Source organism: Tupaia chinensis, unplaced genomic scaffold, assembly GCF_000334495.1.
Source record: "Tupaia chinensis unplaced genomic scaffold, TupChi_1.0 Scaffold000634_1, whole genome shotgun sequence".
NCBI classification, from domain to species: Eukaryota; Metazoa; Chordata; class Mammalia; order Scandentia; family Tupaiidae; genus Tupaia; species Tupaia belangeri.
Window position 1 is genome coordinate 1,008,400 of NW_006160154.1, and position 18,111 is coordinate 1,026,510.

General features: G+C 41.0%; 1 protein-coding gene across 1 annotated transcript; it reads left to right on the forward strand.

Annotated features, from left to right (window-relative positions):
• Nucleotides 1-5,425: 5,425 nt before the first annotated feature.
• On the forward strand, nucleotides 5,426-11,635 carry SAP18 (Sin3A associated protein 18). The gene is made up of 4 exons (XM_027776162.1): nucleotides 5,426-5,586; nucleotides 5,782-5,884; nucleotides 10,839-10,965; nucleotides 11,222-11,635. The coding sequence occupies exons 1-4, from the start codon at nucleotides 5,458-5,460 to the stop codon at nucleotides 11,376-11,378; spliced, it is 516 nt and encodes a 171-aa protein (XP_027631963.1). The 5' UTR covers nucleotides 5,426-5,457; the 3' UTR covers nucleotides 11,379-11,635.
• The last annotated feature ends 6,476 nt before the right edge of the window (nucleotides 11,636-18,111 follow it).

Here is an 18,111-nt window from a genome sequence, read left to right on the forward strand (position 1 = left end):
CGTTTGGCTGTTCGGAGGGCCACACGCCGGCCGGGAGAGGCAGCTGAACGCTGGGCAGGGCCCTGGGTGGGGGGCCAGCCTCCTGCCGCCTTGCTTGGTGCAGGTCCTGGGGGTGGCGGGGGCTGCAGCCAGGCCAGGTGGGCCGGCGCAGGGCCTACTCCGCCCGCCGCCGCCTCGCTTGCTGGGCGCGGGGTCCCCCTTTATTTATTTTTTTTTGAGAGGCTTTTGCTATAGGGCACATGTGCTCGCCAGAAAGACAGAGAGAGACAGACAGAGAGATAGAAAGCGAGAAATCACCCCGTGGGGGGATGGCCACGCCGCAATCCCTTCTCCTCCATTCTCCTCTTAGGATCTTGGGCACGCATGCACACACACCTGGTGTGAGTTTAAGCCACCGGGTCTGGGACTCAAACTGCGGTCGACTACATGGGAGTTCAGCGACACAGCCATTATGGTAACTGTTGGTCCCTCTTTTTATGTTTTGATGAACATTTAAATACACTGTTTCTACATTTTGGCAATTGTGATACTACTGCTATAAACAGTGGCATAGAAGTACCTGCTTGAGCCCCGCTTTAATCTTTTTTGGGTACGCATGTAGAAGTGTACTACTTGTCTGTGAAATTGTAAAGAAAAAAGAAAAACTACAAACAAGTAGTACAATTCATGTTCAGAGATGGTCCTACAGGGCAAACTAAGTACACCAAAGGATACTGAAAGCTATCCTAACTATTCTGAAATATAGCTGCAGTTCTTCTGCCTCAAGATTTATAATGGGAAATTCTATTTTGATGAGAGCCAGTTATTTGGAAAGATCCCAAACTGAGAATTTCTATCCAAGAAAGTAAACATCCTCAGTTTTACCAATAAAAGGTAGCAAGGTTCTTCATTTTCTTAGTTTCAATATTTTCCCTTTAATTGATTAGAGTGCCCTCATGTGTCTGCATTTTTATACTACGAGGTCTTGAAAAAAGATGTAACAATTAGAATCACAGAACTGGAGAATTTAAATATCTTTTTTTAAAAGACTGAACATTGCCTGCATGTCAAATCCTATCCTAAGCAACTTAAAAACCTTTTTTTTTTTTTTTTTTTAAGTTTTTGCCACAGGGCACATGCATTTGTTGGAGAAAGAGAGATACAGAACAGGGAGTGAGAAATCACCATCCAGGGAAGATGGCTATGCCACAATCTCCTCTTCTCCATTATTCTCTCAGGATTTTGGGTGTGTGTGCACACAGACCCAGAGTGATTTTGAAGCTGCCAGGTCTAGCACTTGAACTGTAGTTGGCTTTGTGGCGGTCCAGTGCCTTAACTTCCATGCCACCTGCTGGCTCTAAAAACAAATTTTAAAATAGTGACCAAAATAAAAGTGACTAGAATGTACAATTTTTAGCTACAAAAAATAAAATACCACTCTGCTCCTAGTTACAGAGTACATACCTCATATCTTGGATGCCTTTGTAAATAGCGTTACTCATACTTAACCTCAGAGATAACAGTAACCCGAATTTTATGTTAATCATCCACTTATTTTTTTTTTTTTCTTTTTATTGTCAGAGGGCACATGCAGTGGGAAAAGAGAGGGAGAGAGAAGAACCCTCCAATGGGGTGGAGTCATGCCACAAATCTTTTACTACTATTTCTCCATTCTGTCAGGACCTTGGGCACATACACAAACACACCCAGTGTTTTTCCAGTTTTCATGCCTGGATTTCAACTAGTCAGTCATGTGGGCTCTGGATACCTATTTACAGTGTCTAACTGCTATGCTATGGGTCAGCCCAGGCCCCTGCCTTCTCTTTATTCTTCTACCACTTGTTTTTGTTTCGCTAAAAAATATGTTTTTCCCTATTTTTGAGCTTTGCATAAATTGAAACCTACTGTATATACCTTTCTGTGACTCCTTTTATTTACCTTTTAAACAAGTACATTGATGGGGCTGGATGTTGATGTAGTTGTTAAACAAGATGTTCCACAAAGCAATCCCACATGGGAAGCTTCCTGGTTCAAGTCAGGAGACCTCCCTGACTGTAACAGGTACATATCTGCCCATGATTTGGGGCTGGCTGAAAGTTGGGGATAGATCACAGCATCAAGGTTCTCTCTTCCTCACTCATAAAAAAAAAAGAAAAAGTTCTTGATATTGATTCATTCACTTATTTTCAAGTCTTTATGGTATTCCATTTTATGAATACACTCTTGAGAGTTGGATTGTTTTCGGTTATCATGAATAAAGATGTCAGAGCATTATTCAAAATGTTACCTTGTGCTCTTGTCCTGCAGGTTTTCTGGGTATACAAGAGGAGTACAAGAACCCAGTGTTAAGGTAGTCACACATCCAACCTTTTTAGGTAATGCCAATCAGTTTTCCAAAGCAGATGAAAACAGTCTGTAAACATTTCCTTTACTCCATATCCTTGCCAGCATTTGGTTGTCATATTTACAATGTGGGCAGCCTAGTACAAAATGTTAACTTAGTGGTTTAAATTTGTACTTCTTTTCTTTTTTTTTGGAGAGGTTTTTGCTATAGGGCCTGTGTGCTTGCCAGACACACAGAGAGAGACAGAGAGACAGAAAGCAAGAAATCACTCCCTAGGGGGGGATGGCCATGCCACAATCCCTTCTATTCCATTCTCCTCTTGGGATTGTGGGCACGCATACATGTGCCTGGCATGAGTTTAAGCCACTGGGTCCAGGGTTTGAACCATGGTTGACTACGGAGTCCAGTGACATAGCCATTACACCAACTGCTGGTCCCTTAAGTTTGTACTTCCATGACTATTAATGAGGTTGGGCATCTTTTCATATATTTACATGTTAAGTAATATTCTATGAAATGCCTTTCAATGCCTTTTATTCATCTGTCTATTGAACAGTCTTTTTTTTTGGTCTATCAAATTATAGGCATTCTTTTTTCTTTGGGAGGCCCTTACTTTTTTTTCTAAGAGGGTGCACAAAACATAAATACACTCTTTTATTTTAAAATAATTATTTAATTATTTAATTATTTATTCATTTATTTATTTTAATTTGACCAGAGAGAGACACAGGGAGTGTTGGGGGGGAGTGAGAAAGGAAGCCACCAGGTCTGGGACTTGAACTGTGGTTGGCCATGCGGGAGTGTTCAGCGCTTTAAACCCCACACCACCTGCTGGCCCCCATAAATATACTCTTTTTTTTTTTTTTTTGAGGGGTTTTCCTTTAGGGCGGGGGCGCTTCCTTTAGGGCGCGTGCGCTCGCCAGACAGAGAGAGACATAGGGACAGAAAGCGAGAAATCACCCCCCAGAGGGGATGGTCACGCCACAATCCCCTCTCCTCCATTCTCCTCTTGGGATCTTGGGCATGCACGCACAGGTGTCTGGCGTGAGTTTTAAGCTATCGGGTCTGGGATGCGAACCACGGCCGACTATGTGGAGTCCAGCGACATAGCCATTACGCCAACTGCTGGTTCCCTATAAATATACTCTTGAAAGAGTATTTTTTTAAAAAAATTATTTATTTCTCCCACGAGAAAGGGAAAGAAAGAGAAAGAAAGAGATACACCCAACAGAGTGCTAACACCACAATCTACCCTTGGTCAGTAAGGACCATAGGCATACATCTAGCATGCATAGAAAGCTATCTAGACACAAACCCAGGAACTTCCATATGGCCTCAACATCTGGAGAATTCTATTTCTGCTGTGCCACCAGGGCTGGCCTAAAGAGCAGTTTTAATTCAAGTAAATATACAACCACCACTTAGGTTAAAACAAAATTAAAAAACCCAAAGTTGCCAACACTCCACCTGCCCATCCCTTATCACAACCTCCTCCTTTATTCGAGGTAATTATCATTTTGATTTCTGTGGTAATTATAATTCCCTTGTTGCTTTTCTTTATAGTTTTATCACCTGGGAATGATACTGAAGTTTGAGTGCTGCCTACTTCTGCATGTTATAAAAATGGATTTGCATGGTCTTGTCTTTGGCTTCTTATTCTCATCATTGTTTGCAAGATTCGTGTTTTTCATGCAGCCATGGTTTCATGTAGCTATAGTTTGGAAATTTCTGTTGTTTTATAGTATTCCATTGTTAAGTTTATTGCTGTATAGTGTACTACGATTCACTGAACTATTTATTTAGTTTATGGACATTCGGGCTCTTTTAAGATTCTGTTCTTTTGAACAATACTGCTAAGAATATTCTTGCTTACTGAATATCCTTGAATATTCTCTGAATACACTTGAGCATGATTTTCTCTAGGACTGGAATTTAAGATTTAAATAAAGCAGGAGACTTTAAAAAAGTCTGTTGGCAAATGGCATTAAAGTACAAGTTTATCTTGGTATAAAACATGGAAATGCATTATTTTTTCATAATATGCACTTCTGTGAACTTTTTGAAGCTTTCTTCTATCCTCAACCTCGTCTATCTTCAATTGTACCAAATTATACTAAATCGCTTTTCAAAGTGGGTATATCAGTTAACACTTTCACCAGAAGTTTAAGAATTCCCAGTAGTCTACCAGCAGTTCTACTGTCAGTTTCTTTTGTCAATGTAGTGGGTGTAGTTAGTCTAAAACCAATCAATTTAAACCAATCACTGTGGTTTTAAAGCACTTCCTGATTATGAGTTCAAGCACCTTATATTATGAGCTACCTGAATCTCTTCACTTTTTAAGCACCTTTTTTCAGTTATCTTATCCATTTTTAATTGCGTTATCTTTTTTGATAGTTCTTTTATATTCGGGATACTAGCTTTTGTCAATCTGCATCACAAATAAATCTCCACTCTGTAGCTTTTATTTTTTTCTATGATGTATTCTGACAGATTTTTTTTCAATTCTCATCTAGTCAAATATATCAATCTTCTCTGGTTAGCGCTTATTATAACATATATTCCTAATCACAGGTCATGAAGATACCTAGTATGTTATTTCTAAAAAGTTCTAGTTTTGCTGTTCTGAATTGTGTGCATGGGGTGTGAAGAGTCCAAATTCATTTTCTTCCTCCACACAGTTTTGTTTCACAACTTTCAGTACAGGCCTTGTTTTTCCCCTCTGATTCGTAGTGTCAAAAACTCCGCAGTCTTTACAACTGGGTTGCAATTCCTCACAATAAAGAAGAGACTGATGTTTCCCTAAAAATTTTTTTGTTCAGTGCTTGTAATGTCCTTACGCGAACTGTGTCTTTATCATTACATGGGAAAACACCAGTCTAGTCTTATTTGAACATTTAAGCTAAAAAAAAAAAACAAAAAACACCTCACCACCTAACAGCAACGGACGACGCACGTTCTCCTTAAAGCTTCCGCCACACGGACGCCGGCGCCCGCCTTTTGCCCTCGAGGATGCAACGCGCAGGCGCACGAAGCAAGCGCTCACGCGCCAAACAATGAAGTGCGCCTGCGCAGAGCGACGCCCCGCCCCCATTCCTCTATAAACCCTCAGGCTGTTCGGGAGAGACTTTGTGCTCATGCTCACTGCAGGGGTCGGAGGTCAGGGCGAGCGTCTCGCGGGCCATAGGAGAAAGATGGCGGTGGAGTCGCGCGTTACCCAGGAGGAAATTAAGAAGGAGCCGGAAAAGCCGATAGACCGCGAGAAGGTGAGGATGCTCCTGGATCCGTGAAGAGGTGGTGTGGGCCTGGCGGGGCTAAGAGGCGCGGCCTGTTGCCGGAGAGGCGATGTTTGTGCTCCCAGTGTGAGTCGGAGGCCGCGACTTCTCTGGAAGTGAAAGGAGTTTCCGGCTTGCAGCTGCAGTCTTTTAACTTCTGCCCTTCTCTTCCCCCTCTTCCTGTAGACATGCCCTCTCTTGCTGCGGGTGTTCACCACTAACAACGGTCGCCACCACCGAATGGATGAGTTTTCCCGCGGAAACGTACCGTCCCGGACCTGCAACATCCGTAATTGCCTTTGCTAGCGAAGAGTTACCCTCTCTTTCATTTATCGCTTCTACGTGGGGCCTTTGGGCGCACTCTCAGAATTAGATTTTTGGTGAAAGGGGATTTGCTCATCACGTTACGCTTTTATGATTAATGCTGAAATTTTTAACTTGTTACGAATTGACAGAGCCAAGATTGCTATCATTGTTATGGTTGCCTGGTACAAATGTGATGTGCAGATATTTAAAATGCTGCAACTACTCTTAAGGGAAGCAAAGTCAAATAAGTGCTAGTAGGATCACAATGGTAAGCGGCAGTGGTGCTCTTGAGTATTTCTTAGTGTTAAGCCTTAGGTCCATGATACCAAAAAGAAAAAACAAATCATCAAAATCCAAGTGATTCCTGCTTTAGAGATTAATGGAAAAGATTTTAGGGTGTATTTACTTAAGACAGGCTCCTGAATGTTTATCTTTAGTTACCTCTCCTAACATCAAATTTAACTAGAACCACTGCATACAGCAAATTTGCTTGTCTTTAATAATGCATGTAATTTCTTAGTTTAGCACCACAATGGATTTTTTTTTTTTAAATAGAGATTTTTGCTATAGGACGAGGGTACTCGCTGGAGAGAAAAAAGAGAAATCACCCTGTTAGGGATGGCCTCAATCCCATCTCCATCCTTCTCTCCAGATTTTGGGCACAAACAGCCTGGCGTCAGTTTTAAGCCAGAAGACTCTCCAGTATGTGCTAGTCCAGCGACATAACCACTATACTCTCTGCTGGTCCCCATGATGACATTTTTAGTAGCAGTAAAAGATGTGTAGTTAAAAAAACTTTTTATCGTAAAATACATATATTTGCTATTTTAGCCATAAGTGTACAGTAACACATTGTGCTGCTGCTATTACTAGATTTTTTTCATTCTCCCTTCCTCCAATAGGGATGCTATACCCATTCAGTAGTAACTTTCCATTACTCCCTTCTTTGGCCCCTGGTAGCCTTTAATCTACTTTATATTAGAATTTGTTTAATTTGGATATTTTATACAAGTGGACTCATTACAATATTTGCCATTACGTGACTGGCCTGTTTCCAGGTTTGGTCTATGTTGTAACATATATAAGAATTTTCCTTTTCAAGGCTGCATAATATTCCCCCAGCTGTATATTCCACATTTTGTTTATCTGCTATCTGTCGATGGAGACTTGAGCTGTCTTTGCTGTTGTGATGCTGTGAATGTTGGTAGAAGTATGTGATTTTGTTCTCTTTTGTGTATATACCTGGGAGTGGATTACTGGGTCATATGGTAATTTTATGTTGAATTTTTTTGAGTAATTGCCGTTTTCACAGCAGCTGAACAATTTTCCATTCCTAAATAGATGTGTGATTTTGAATCAGTGGATGGTGTAATGGTTACGTTGCTGGACTCACTTATAGTTGACCACGATTCGAGTCCCAGACCCAGCAACTTAAACTCATGCCGGGCGTGTTTGTGTACGTACCTGCCCAAAATCCCAAGAGGAAGGGATTGCGGTATGGCTACTCCCCTTTCCCCCAATGGTGATTTCTCACTTTCTGTCTCTGTCTCTCCCGTGAGCACACGCATCTTATAATAAAAATTAAAAAAAGGAGAAAGAGAAATTCTGATTGGTGAGATTTGGCATATAATTTATTTCATCCTTCCATCCTTTCCCCTTTAATGAGCATGTGCCAAGTTGGGAAAGGCAGTCACACACAGCTTCTTGCCTCTTGAATGGCTGCATGATTTGGATCTGGAACATTTTGCAAACAGATAGGCTGCACAGCTTATTCGGGGGTACATCTCTTTTTGGGGGGATTATCTTTCCCTGTTCTAGGCTTAAGTGTGTCATGGCACCTGACCAGTCCTATTTCGTATCTGTTCTCAGTGAGAAGGGGTTGTGTGTAGACCATCTCTCTGTGCTGGGGAGCATGTGCTCACTATTAAATGTAATTTTTTTTTAAGAGATTTTTTGCTACAACCAGTATGTGCTGTGAGGAGAGAGGGAGGGAGGAAGCAAGAAATCACCTCCAAAGGGGGGATGGCATGGCCATGCCACAGTCCCTTCTCCATTCTCCTCTTGGGAATTTGGGCACACACACATATATATGCTTGGTGTGTCAAGCTACTGGGTCCAGGATTCAGACCTTGGTCTACCATGTGGGAGTCTAGCACCTTAACCACTACACCAGCAGTTGGGCCCTGAATGTAATTTTACTCTGTCTCTTAGGTAAGCAAAGCATTGATCCAGCCAGTGCTAGTGTAGATTTTGTCTTTCTTGGTGACTAGACACGTGTAGGTTATGTTTTGACTTGACATCCTAGGACTGCTGCTCATGGTGGTAGGCATTGTTATGCTCTGTGCTGCCCTCTACACAGTAAGACTCCTTTCCTGGAGATGAAAATGGGTGTCACTTGCTTGGACATAGCAGTTTTATAGAAAAACAAATTTATAGAAAAACAAATTTAAAAACATGATTTGATGGCAATGCAGAGGGTTAATTTTTTTTTTTTGAGAGGTTTCGCTATAGGGCATGTGTGCTCACCAGACAGACAAACAAAAAGTGAGAAATCACCCCCCAAGGGGGATGGCCACACCGCAATCCCTTCTCCTCCATTTTCCTCTTGTGATCTTGGGCACGCATGCACACGCACCTGGCGTGAGTTTTAAGCCACCAGGTCTGGGACACGAATTACGGTCGACTACGTGGGAGTCTAGCGACATAGCCATTATGCTAACTGCTGGTCCCCAGAAGGTTAATTATTGAGGGGTTAAAATAAAATAGGGGGGCTAGCTCTATTGTGCAGTGATTAAGCATGCAGAGGAAGTGAAATCTCACTTGACTGACTACGGTTTGAGGCCCTGCCCTCATGGCTTGAAAAACAAGCATGTGAATGTGTCCAAGAGTCAGACAGTGGGGAAAAGCAGAAGAAAAAGGATTGCAGCATGACCAGGTGCTGTTGGTGGATGCTTTCTCTTTTTTTCCTTCATTCTCTCTCGCAGGTGCCCTCTGGCATTAGAGATAAAAATAATAACAATAATGCATCAATAGAAGAGTACATGACTTACAAATGTGAAATGCAATTATTTTGTCTGTTTTTTATAGGGACAGGAAAAAATAAGAGTTAATCTGTATTTCAGAGGTGGGACTAACAGGATGAAGATGGGAAGAATTAAACAGTGTTTAAGGTTATGACCTGGATAACTAAGTGGGTGGTGGTAGTTTTTAATAGGAATATGAGAAGAGGAAGGTCGGTCATGTTTTGGGGAGAGTACTGTTGAGTTTTGGTATGGGAATATTGAGAAAGAGTTGGTAGCAGTAGAAAATGGGAGAGGGTAGGTCATTCTGTATATTTCTATTCTTGGTGTAGCTGAAGCCATTGGTCCGAGTATGGTGTGATTTGTAAATGAACACAGAGCTTAAACTAAATGAGCATGATTCTCTCTTAATGCTGTTGTTAAGAGTTCTGTTCACAAGTGTCCTAGAATTCTTGTGTGATTTTTTTTTTCTTTTAAGAATTATTTTACTTAACTTTCTATTTATTTTAATTTGATGAGGGAGGGAGGGAGAGAAGGGGAAATGAGAAAGGAAGCTGCCAGGCTCAGGGCTTGAACTACAGTTGATATTGGAGTCCAGGGCCCTTAGCCACCACACCACCTGCTGGCCCCCTTGTGTAATTTTCTAGCACTATAGGCAGTTCTGTTTCAGGTTCCAAACCATCCATTTCATTTTCTTAGTTGTCATGGAAGAAAGCAATATAAAAATCTATACTAGGTTATTAGTTCTTTTTTGTTTGGTTCTTTTTTTTTCTTTTGAGAGAGAGTGAGTGAGATTTTTTGCTATAGAGTACCTGAGCTCAGAGAGACTGAGAAACAAAGTGAGAAATCACCCCCCAACCCCCACCCCCAGGATGCTTGGCCACACTGAAATTTCTTCTCCCTTCTGCTCTCGGGACCTTGGACACAAATGCACACCTGGTGTGAGTTTAAGCCACTGTGTCCGGGACTCAAACGGCAGTCAGCTACATGGGAGTCCAGCGATGTAACCATTATGCCATCTGCTGGTCCCTACCTTTTTTTTTTTTTTTTTTTAAGAGAGATTTTTGCTATAGGGCACTGCACTCACCAGAGAGAGAAAAGTCAGCCTTCAGGGGAGATGGTCACGCTACAATCCCTTCTCCATTCTTCTCTTGGGATTTTGGGCACACATGCACATGGATCCAACATGAGTTTCAAGCCACTAGGTCTGTGACTCAAACGGCAGTCAGCTACATGGGAGTCCACCAATAAACATTATACCATCTGCTGATCCTGATTATTCTAAGATGTTTATCTTTTAAGAAGATTTTTCTAGATTTTGCAATATTACAGGACTATAAAAAGTTCTGAGTTCATATTTGCAAAGTACATTGTGAAAGGAGCCCTGTGCTTCATCTTGAGATAATTTCATTGGCTGTAGGACTTCATCTATTATAAAACTCAATGGATTCTACAATAAGAAAAACACCGCATAGCTTTACAAAAATACTTTTCTAGCACTTTGATTTTAGGATGCTAAAATGTGGAGTATATGTCTTAGAAATAATGAAATATGATTATTTAAAAAATTAATTTGGATTAGTTATTAGGTAAATTACTGACACTGAGCTATATAAAATGTTGCATAGCAACAAGATAGCATGTAGAATATCTGAAGTCCCTTTTAGCATTAAAACTCCATCTTTAATTCATCAAAATTTCTAATAGTGAGACTGGTACAAGGGAAATTTGGAGGCAAATAGTATTTTTAGCTGTTTAAAATTAAAGATCTTGGCATTTTCTAACCTAAGTCACAACTTAAGCACATGTGATTAACTCATGTGTCAGTATCCTTGTTGTATTATAACTCATGCATCAATGTCCTTGTTATATTATTGCTAATTAACCAAATTAAGTATCCTTTTTTTTTTTTTTAATTTAGGATGGATGCAACCTTGAAAGAATTGACTAGTTTAGTAAAAGAAGTCTACCCAGAAGCGAGAAAGAAGGGCACACACTTCAATTTTGCAATTGTTTTTACAGACCTTAAAAGACCTGGCTATCGGTAGGTAACTTCTCATTTTTGATAGCTAATCTCTTGTTTTTGGTATGTTACAAATGACAGGGATAACCCTTTTAATTAATCTCTTCAGTAGGAGAAATGTGGGATTGTATAATCTTAATATCAGGTTTAGTGTAATATAATACTTAAATTTTTGAACTGTATTATAAGATGCTGGAGCAAACCAAGTCCTACATTCACCTTGTAGTACATACTAACTTTCATGTGGTCCATTAACATTTGATGTCCTTTCTTACAGAGTTAAGGAGATTGGCAGCACCATGTCCGGCAGAAAGGGAACTGATGATTCCATGACCCTGCAGTCACAAAAGTTCCAAATAGGAGATTATTTGGACATAGCCATTACCCCTCCAAATCGGGCACCACCTCCTTCAGGGCGCATGAGACCGTATTAAATTCTATTTACTATTTCTTGAATTTATTTTTCAGTCAGTTATGTAAAATAAATTTACCCACTCTTCCCCCTCATTGCCATTAAGCCTTTAAATTTTAAACAAATTGTAATGCATCTATTTAGGAGTTAGGTTTGGATGTGCTATGGTATGAATATTAATAGAAAGTCTGTATGTTTCAAGCCCTTCTATAAAATACAAAGAAAAGTGCTCTTAGCATCCTGTGTAAAACTATATTGTTAAATATATGTGTGCAATCAGCCTGAGTGTGACAGTTAATGGAAGCACGGGAACAGGGTTTTTCTCATGTTTGGGGTTTAAATGGAGGAGGGTATTAAGCACAGAAGGAGCGGCACAAAAGAAAGCCATGAGATTAAATTGAGCCTGAATTTGTGGTATAGACAAAGACATAGTTAGAAAAGGGATCTGTGTGAATGAGGTAGCAGCAGAGGCATTTTGGACTATTAATAGTATGAGCTGATGCCAGTTGAAGCTCTGCTGGCCTGCCTTGATCAGGGTACAATGACTAACAGGTTAGAGAAATTCTACTGTCACACTGAGGGTTTTTAGGGCATTTTGAAGGCAGGAACAGTACAGAAGAAGGGAGAATTTCAGTTTAAGGGCAGAAAACGTTTACCTTAAAGATCTGAACGTGGAGAGAGATGAAGAATCTTAAGACCAGGGAGAAGAACCAAGGATGACTAGAACCCAGTGTTTCATAACACTATTGTATTCTCATCTTGAAGTTTATAAATTGTATGGCAGTATATCAGCCTAATTACCTTTAGTTTGTTAAAGTAGAAAATTTAAAACGTATATTTGAAATGGGAAAAAAAATCAGGTACTACAAGTGAACCTCAAAGTAAAATTTCACTTACCTTGTACAAATAAAAGCAGCCATTTAAAATCTGCTTCTGTGGAGTTGGTGTCACTGTTGCACTCAGTAGTGACAGCAACAAGCCTGTCACTTAACTCTAGTGCCTCTTCTGTGCTATTGTACCCCTTGCCCTTAGACTTACTCATTCAGACTAGCGAGATTTGAGATGTGTGGGCCAGAAAGTTAATTTTAATGTAATTTTTTGAATAGCCAATGATAACCTTCCTATGATTTACTATGCAGATCAAGAAGGTGGGAACTAAATAAAGGTCCTATGTAAGCCAATATTTCTTTTCTCTTTTAATTTGCCAGAGTGCATGCACTCAATGGAGAGGATGTGAGATAAAGCACCCTCCATGGGTCATTGTCAACACCACAGACCCTTCTTTCAGGATTTTGGGCATATATGCACATGTGCCTGGTTGTTTTGCCTGGTATGTGTTTCAAGACATCTGAGATCTGACTCTTAACCACCAGGCCACATGCTGGCCCTGTAAGGCAGTGTGAACTCTTAAGGACTCTAATACATTTCTAGGTCGTTCTCTCACTAGTTTAAACTGATTTGCCACACACTGTTTGCTTAGTTCCAACTTGTAATTTTCCCTTTGAAGATTTAAATCTTACACAAGATAAAGTTTTATACAATACCTAGTTAATATGTTATTAAATATAATGCTAAACATCAAGATGCTGTACTCAAGTTCTTGTGACTCTGGCCGTTTTCTCAAATATAAAACAGAAATAAATGGTCACCCTGACTATATTGTTCAGTGCTTAATATCTGCCCTCTCTCACTTGCCCATTGGTTTTAGAATCAAAATCTCTTTGAAATATGAGTTATATATGACATGGTCTATCTTTTCAGCTTTCTCACAATGTACAGAAACTGGGACTGTTAATTTGCTATAGGGCATGTCAACGGAGGGAAAGTGAGAAAGCAAGCCACTAGGTCCAGGACTTGAATCATGGTTAGCTATGTAGGAGTCCAGCACCTTAATCACCATGCCATCTCCTGGCCCCAACTTATTAGAGTTGAACTCAACTTACCTTTCTGTTCGATCTCAAACAAATTCCAAACTTGCTTTTTGTGAAACTGAGAAGGCAACACTACAAAGCCTATAATTTTGATGAAAGTACTTCAGTTGCCACACTGTGTGCCAGGAACTTCACAACTTGAGATGCAGTGACTTTCTCATTTCCATTTACAGATGAGACTGTGGCCTTGGTTGGTTAAAAGCCAGTCCAGAGTGAGGGCTCTAAATAACAGCTCAGAAGTAAGGAGTATGTCCTAGCAGCAACATTGGGACATTAGTTGAAACATCCATTTCCAGAAATTGGGCTCTTTCATAGTTTTCTTTTATCTTCAAATCACATTAACAGTTTTTGTAGTGAAATTGTCCTCTACAATGACACTTTTTTTATTGCCAAGGTTTACTCACTTGGAGTAAAGTTTTTACACAAATCACAAACACCCATCTTTAAAAAAAGATAAGGTCACGGTTTTGTTTGAATGTAGTAAGAGCAGCCAAATGAGATGTACCCATTTTGTTTAGATACAGGTTGCTTTTGCTAAATTCTGTAATTTCCTAGAATCTTTGCTATGGGACAAACTTGAGAGAATTATTGTTGGAAAGGCTTAATAATGAGTGGGCAGTTAGTCTATGAAGACAAAGTCATAGACTTGTTTTCCCACAAGGAATCCCTTTTTTGGTGTTTGGGTGGTGGTGGTAACTAAATCTCAAAAGCAACTTTAATATCAAATACTGTACTAAAAAGTAATTTAAATAAGCAAAAGTCCCTGGATTGGGAATGTTATAGAGACTATTGTAGAAAGCTGTTGTAATGACATTCCTTCCTCAAACTATTGGGCGGTGTTACGGTTTGAATGTGCTCCCTACCCACCATTCAGTCGTGTTGAAATTTGGTTATAATGGTATTAACAGGAGAGAAATGTAATCCAGTTGTCGGATTAAGATGTGGAACTCTGGGGACAGCAGGTGGGACTGCAGTATGGACAGCCCCCCTGGGAGGGGTGACTTCTCATTTTCTATCTCCTGTGTGTGCACATGCCTTATGGCAGAAAATCTAAATTAAAAAGTGGAACCTTTAGGAGGTGATTAGGATTAGATAAGGAAATCAGGCTAGGGACCCATGATTGAATCTTGCAGACATGGCTATTATCTTATTCTTACCATTTAAAGTTCCATGCTATGACCAGCCTCTGTAGAGAGAGACCCTTACCAGATGTCCCTTGGCCTTGGACCGTCAAAAGCATTAGCTTAGTAAACTTACAAATTATCCACAGGCCAGCCAGTGGTATGTTGGGTAAGGCTGCTGGAGCCCACATGGCTGAATCCTGGACGCGGCCTTGAAAAACATGCTAGGCATGTGCGTGCATGTGTGCCCAAAATCCCAAGAGAAGGGACTGTAGCATGGCCAATACCCCTGGAGGGTGCAAGTGCACATGTGTTATAGCAAACTAAAAAGTCACCAACCTGTGATATTGTTATTAAGCAACAGAGAATGAACTAAAACAGGAGTCAGTGAATAGTGCTAGAGGAGAGTTTGGACAGTTCTAAAAATAGCTCTTAGAAGAAAGGGCAAAAGGCGTTTCTAGCCTTTTTACTTTGTGCCTTTGGCTATTCAGAATTTCCTACCCTACCCAGGCTAGCATGCCAGCCCAGTCACAACCAACTCCCTAAGAAATTTGATTAAATTAAAGCAATTTACAATAAATTAGGGATGTGGTGAGCCTCTTAAGGATTTTGAAAATCCATGTAAATTCTAAAGGCTTGACCAAGTGGCAAGGTGGTTAAGGTGGCTGGATCCCACATAGATGGCTGCAGTTTGAGTACCAGACCTGGTGGCTTAAACCTCACACCAGGCACATGTGCGTGTGTGCCGAAAATCCTAAGAGGAGAATGGAGGTGAATTCTCACTTTCTGTCTTTATCTGTCTCTCTGGCAAGTGCATGTGCACTAAAGCAAAAATCTAAAAAAAAATAAATAAATACAGATAGATACGATATCAGGTATGTGCCCCAAATTCTGAGAATGGAGAAAGGATTGTGGCATGGTCATCCCCCTCCCCCTGGGGGGGGTACTTTCTCACTTTCTCTCTTGCTGTCTCATATGAGCATATATGCCTGATAGCAAATTAAAAGGGTGGCTTAAACTCACGCCAGGCACATGTGCATGTGTGCCTAAGATCCCAAGAGGAGAACGGAGAAGGGATTGTGGCATGGCCATTCCCCGGGGAGGTGATTTCTCGCTTTCTGGAGAGCACATGCACCCTATAGCAAAACCTCTCAAAAAAAAAAAAAAATTAAGTAAAAATTATTTACTAAAAGGTATAGCGTGAACAAAAGAGAACTCACAATCAGTGGAGCAGTTCTTATACAGTGACTTCTGGCAGGAATTCAACATGAAAGGAATGTCAGATGCTGCTGCAATAATCGGCTAGAATAGAGGTAGAAGCCAGGGGGAAAGGGAACATCCCAGAGATGTTAGAGACCATCAGGGCATGGCAACCAATAAGATCTGGGATAGGAAACAGTCCGTGGGAAAGGAAAGTCAATCTTAAGAGCCTCAGTTTTTTCATCTGAACAACAGAGAATGTATTTCAAGAGCTGGTCTAAGAATTAAATAGGTTAATGTAAAGCATGTATTGGGTTGTTGGAAATGTCATGACACATTTTTCTATGCAAAAATGTGCCATGACTTTTAGACAACTCAATAGAAAGAGGCCTGGCATAGTAAGATTTCAGTCACTGATGTTAACACTCATTCAATAAATATTTTGTTAGGTACCAGGATAATGAAGAAAGCAAGCTAGTTCCTTTTCCTCTTTGAGTCTGTGGTCCAGTTGGGGAGATGAACATTAAATAAATGTACACCCAAACACTGAGTTGTTGGAAGTCATGACACGTTTTTGCATAGAAAAACAAAAAATAAGCCATGACTTTTCTGACAATCCAATATTGTATTACAAATTCTACTAAGCATTATGAAAGATGAGAGTGCTTAGAAAAAACTGAGATGGAAGATCCCTTTTAGACTGAGAAGACTGGTGAAGTCTATGATGAAATGACATTCATTCAGACCTGAAGTATATCAGTTGTGACTCAAGAATTTGAAAAATAACAAGAAAATTTAGCTTAAGAAGTTTAGTGATCAGTTAGCTGAAAAGTCCAGGGGTAGAGCTGGCAGGGCCTGCCTGATCTTTGGGCTTAGACAGTGATCACGTCATACCTCAACTCTTACTGGGGTTCCTCTGGTGTGTGTTCTGGCAGGTTCCCCTTCTTGGGCAGGCTGTCTCTTTTTTTGGGGAAAGGTTTTTGCTATAGGGTGCGTGCGCTCGCCAGACAGACATAGAGACAGAACGCGAGAAATCACCCCCCAGGGGGGATGGTCATGCCGCAATCCCTTCTCCTTCATTCTCCTCTCGTGATCTTGGGCATGCACGCACACGCGCCCAGCGTGAATTGTAAGCCACCGGGTCCGGGATGTGAAGCGGGGTCGACTACGTGGGAGTCCAGCGACATAGCCATTATGCTAACTGCTGATTCCCTGCAGTCTGTCTCTTCGTGGTAGGAAGCCGGTGACCAGCTGCTCCAGGTATGACTGCATCTCCAGAAAGGTGTGCCAACTTCTTTCAGTACTTCTCCAAGAATTGGCTGTCTCTGGGACCAGCAATTAGCATAATGGCTATGTCGCTGGACTCCCATGTAGTCGACCACGCTTCGTATCCCGGACCCGGTGGCTTAAAACTCAAGCCGGGCGCATGTGCCTGCGTGCCCAAGATCCCGAGAGGAGAATGAAGGAGAAGGGACTGCAGCATGGCCATTCCCCCTGGGGGGTGATTTCTTGCTTTCTGTCTCTCTGTCTCTGTCTGTCTGGCAAGTGCACGTGCCCTATAGCAAAAACCTCTCCACAAAAAAAAAAAAAAGAAAAGAAAAGGAAGAATCGGCTCTCTGACTTGACTTGGGTCATGTAACTGCCTCGCTCTGTGTGTCTGTGTGTGTGTATACATATACATATTACGCTAACTGCTGGTCCCCCATATACATATTATATATATTTTGTGTGTGTATACATATTATATATATATATATTCATATATATTCATGAAACTAGAAATGGAAAATTTCTGACAATAACATGAATGATTAAGCTACTATGCAGTATATTCTGGATGGGGGAAATCACATTTTGTATGCTGTGACGATGCTTAGGGAATGAATGTAAATTAAGTTTTAAAAAAAAGTTTCAGGAAAAAAAAAAAAAGCCTGCCTCTGGTGTGGTCAGGGACAGAGATGCTGATTGGTTAAAATTGAATCTGGACTAGACCTTCTTTTTAAAAGGTATTATTTGTTTAAATTTATTTATTATTTCTTAATTTGACCAGAGAGGGATAGAGAAGATGAGAAAGCAAGCTATGGGGTCTGGGACTCAAACTATGGTCATCCATGTGGGAGCCCAGTGTCTTCACCACCGTGCCATTTGTGAGCCCTGGGCTGGACGTTCTTAAGGACAGTAGCAGGGGCAGACAGAAATGTCAGGTGTCCATGGCTAAAGGATAAGGAAAGTAGCAGAGACGCAGAGTGTGGGCAGGAGAAAGTATTCTAAGCAAGAGAGCAGCATATGCGGCCTGGGGGCAAGTAGGGGGGAGGAAACAAGGTGGTGGTGTGGCCGCAGTGCACTCTGCTGGAGGGAGCACTAAGCTGGGGGTCAAATGACAGAACGTCTGGTAAATCCCGTTAAGGATCTTAGACTTCATTTTAAGAGCGGTCAGAAGCATTGCAGTTCCAGTAAAAGAAACTAGGAATGTAAGAGGAAGGCAGTAGGGGTCAGGGAAAGA

Bases quoted from the DNA above. Each gene is read 5' to 3' on its own strand.
- SAP18 (XM_027776162.1), top strand. From the start codon at position 5,458: ATGCTCACTGCAGGGGTCGGAGGTCAGGGCGAGCGTCTCGCGGGCCAT. The intron at 5,885-10,838 runs GTAATTGCCTTT...TTTTTTTTTAAT, and splicing joins GTCCCGGACCTGCAACATCC to TTAGGATGGATGCAACCTTG. The intron at 10,966-11,221 runs GTAGGTAACTTC...CCTTTCTTACAG, and splicing joins CTTAAAAGACCTGGCTATCG to AGTTAAGGAGATTGGCAGCA.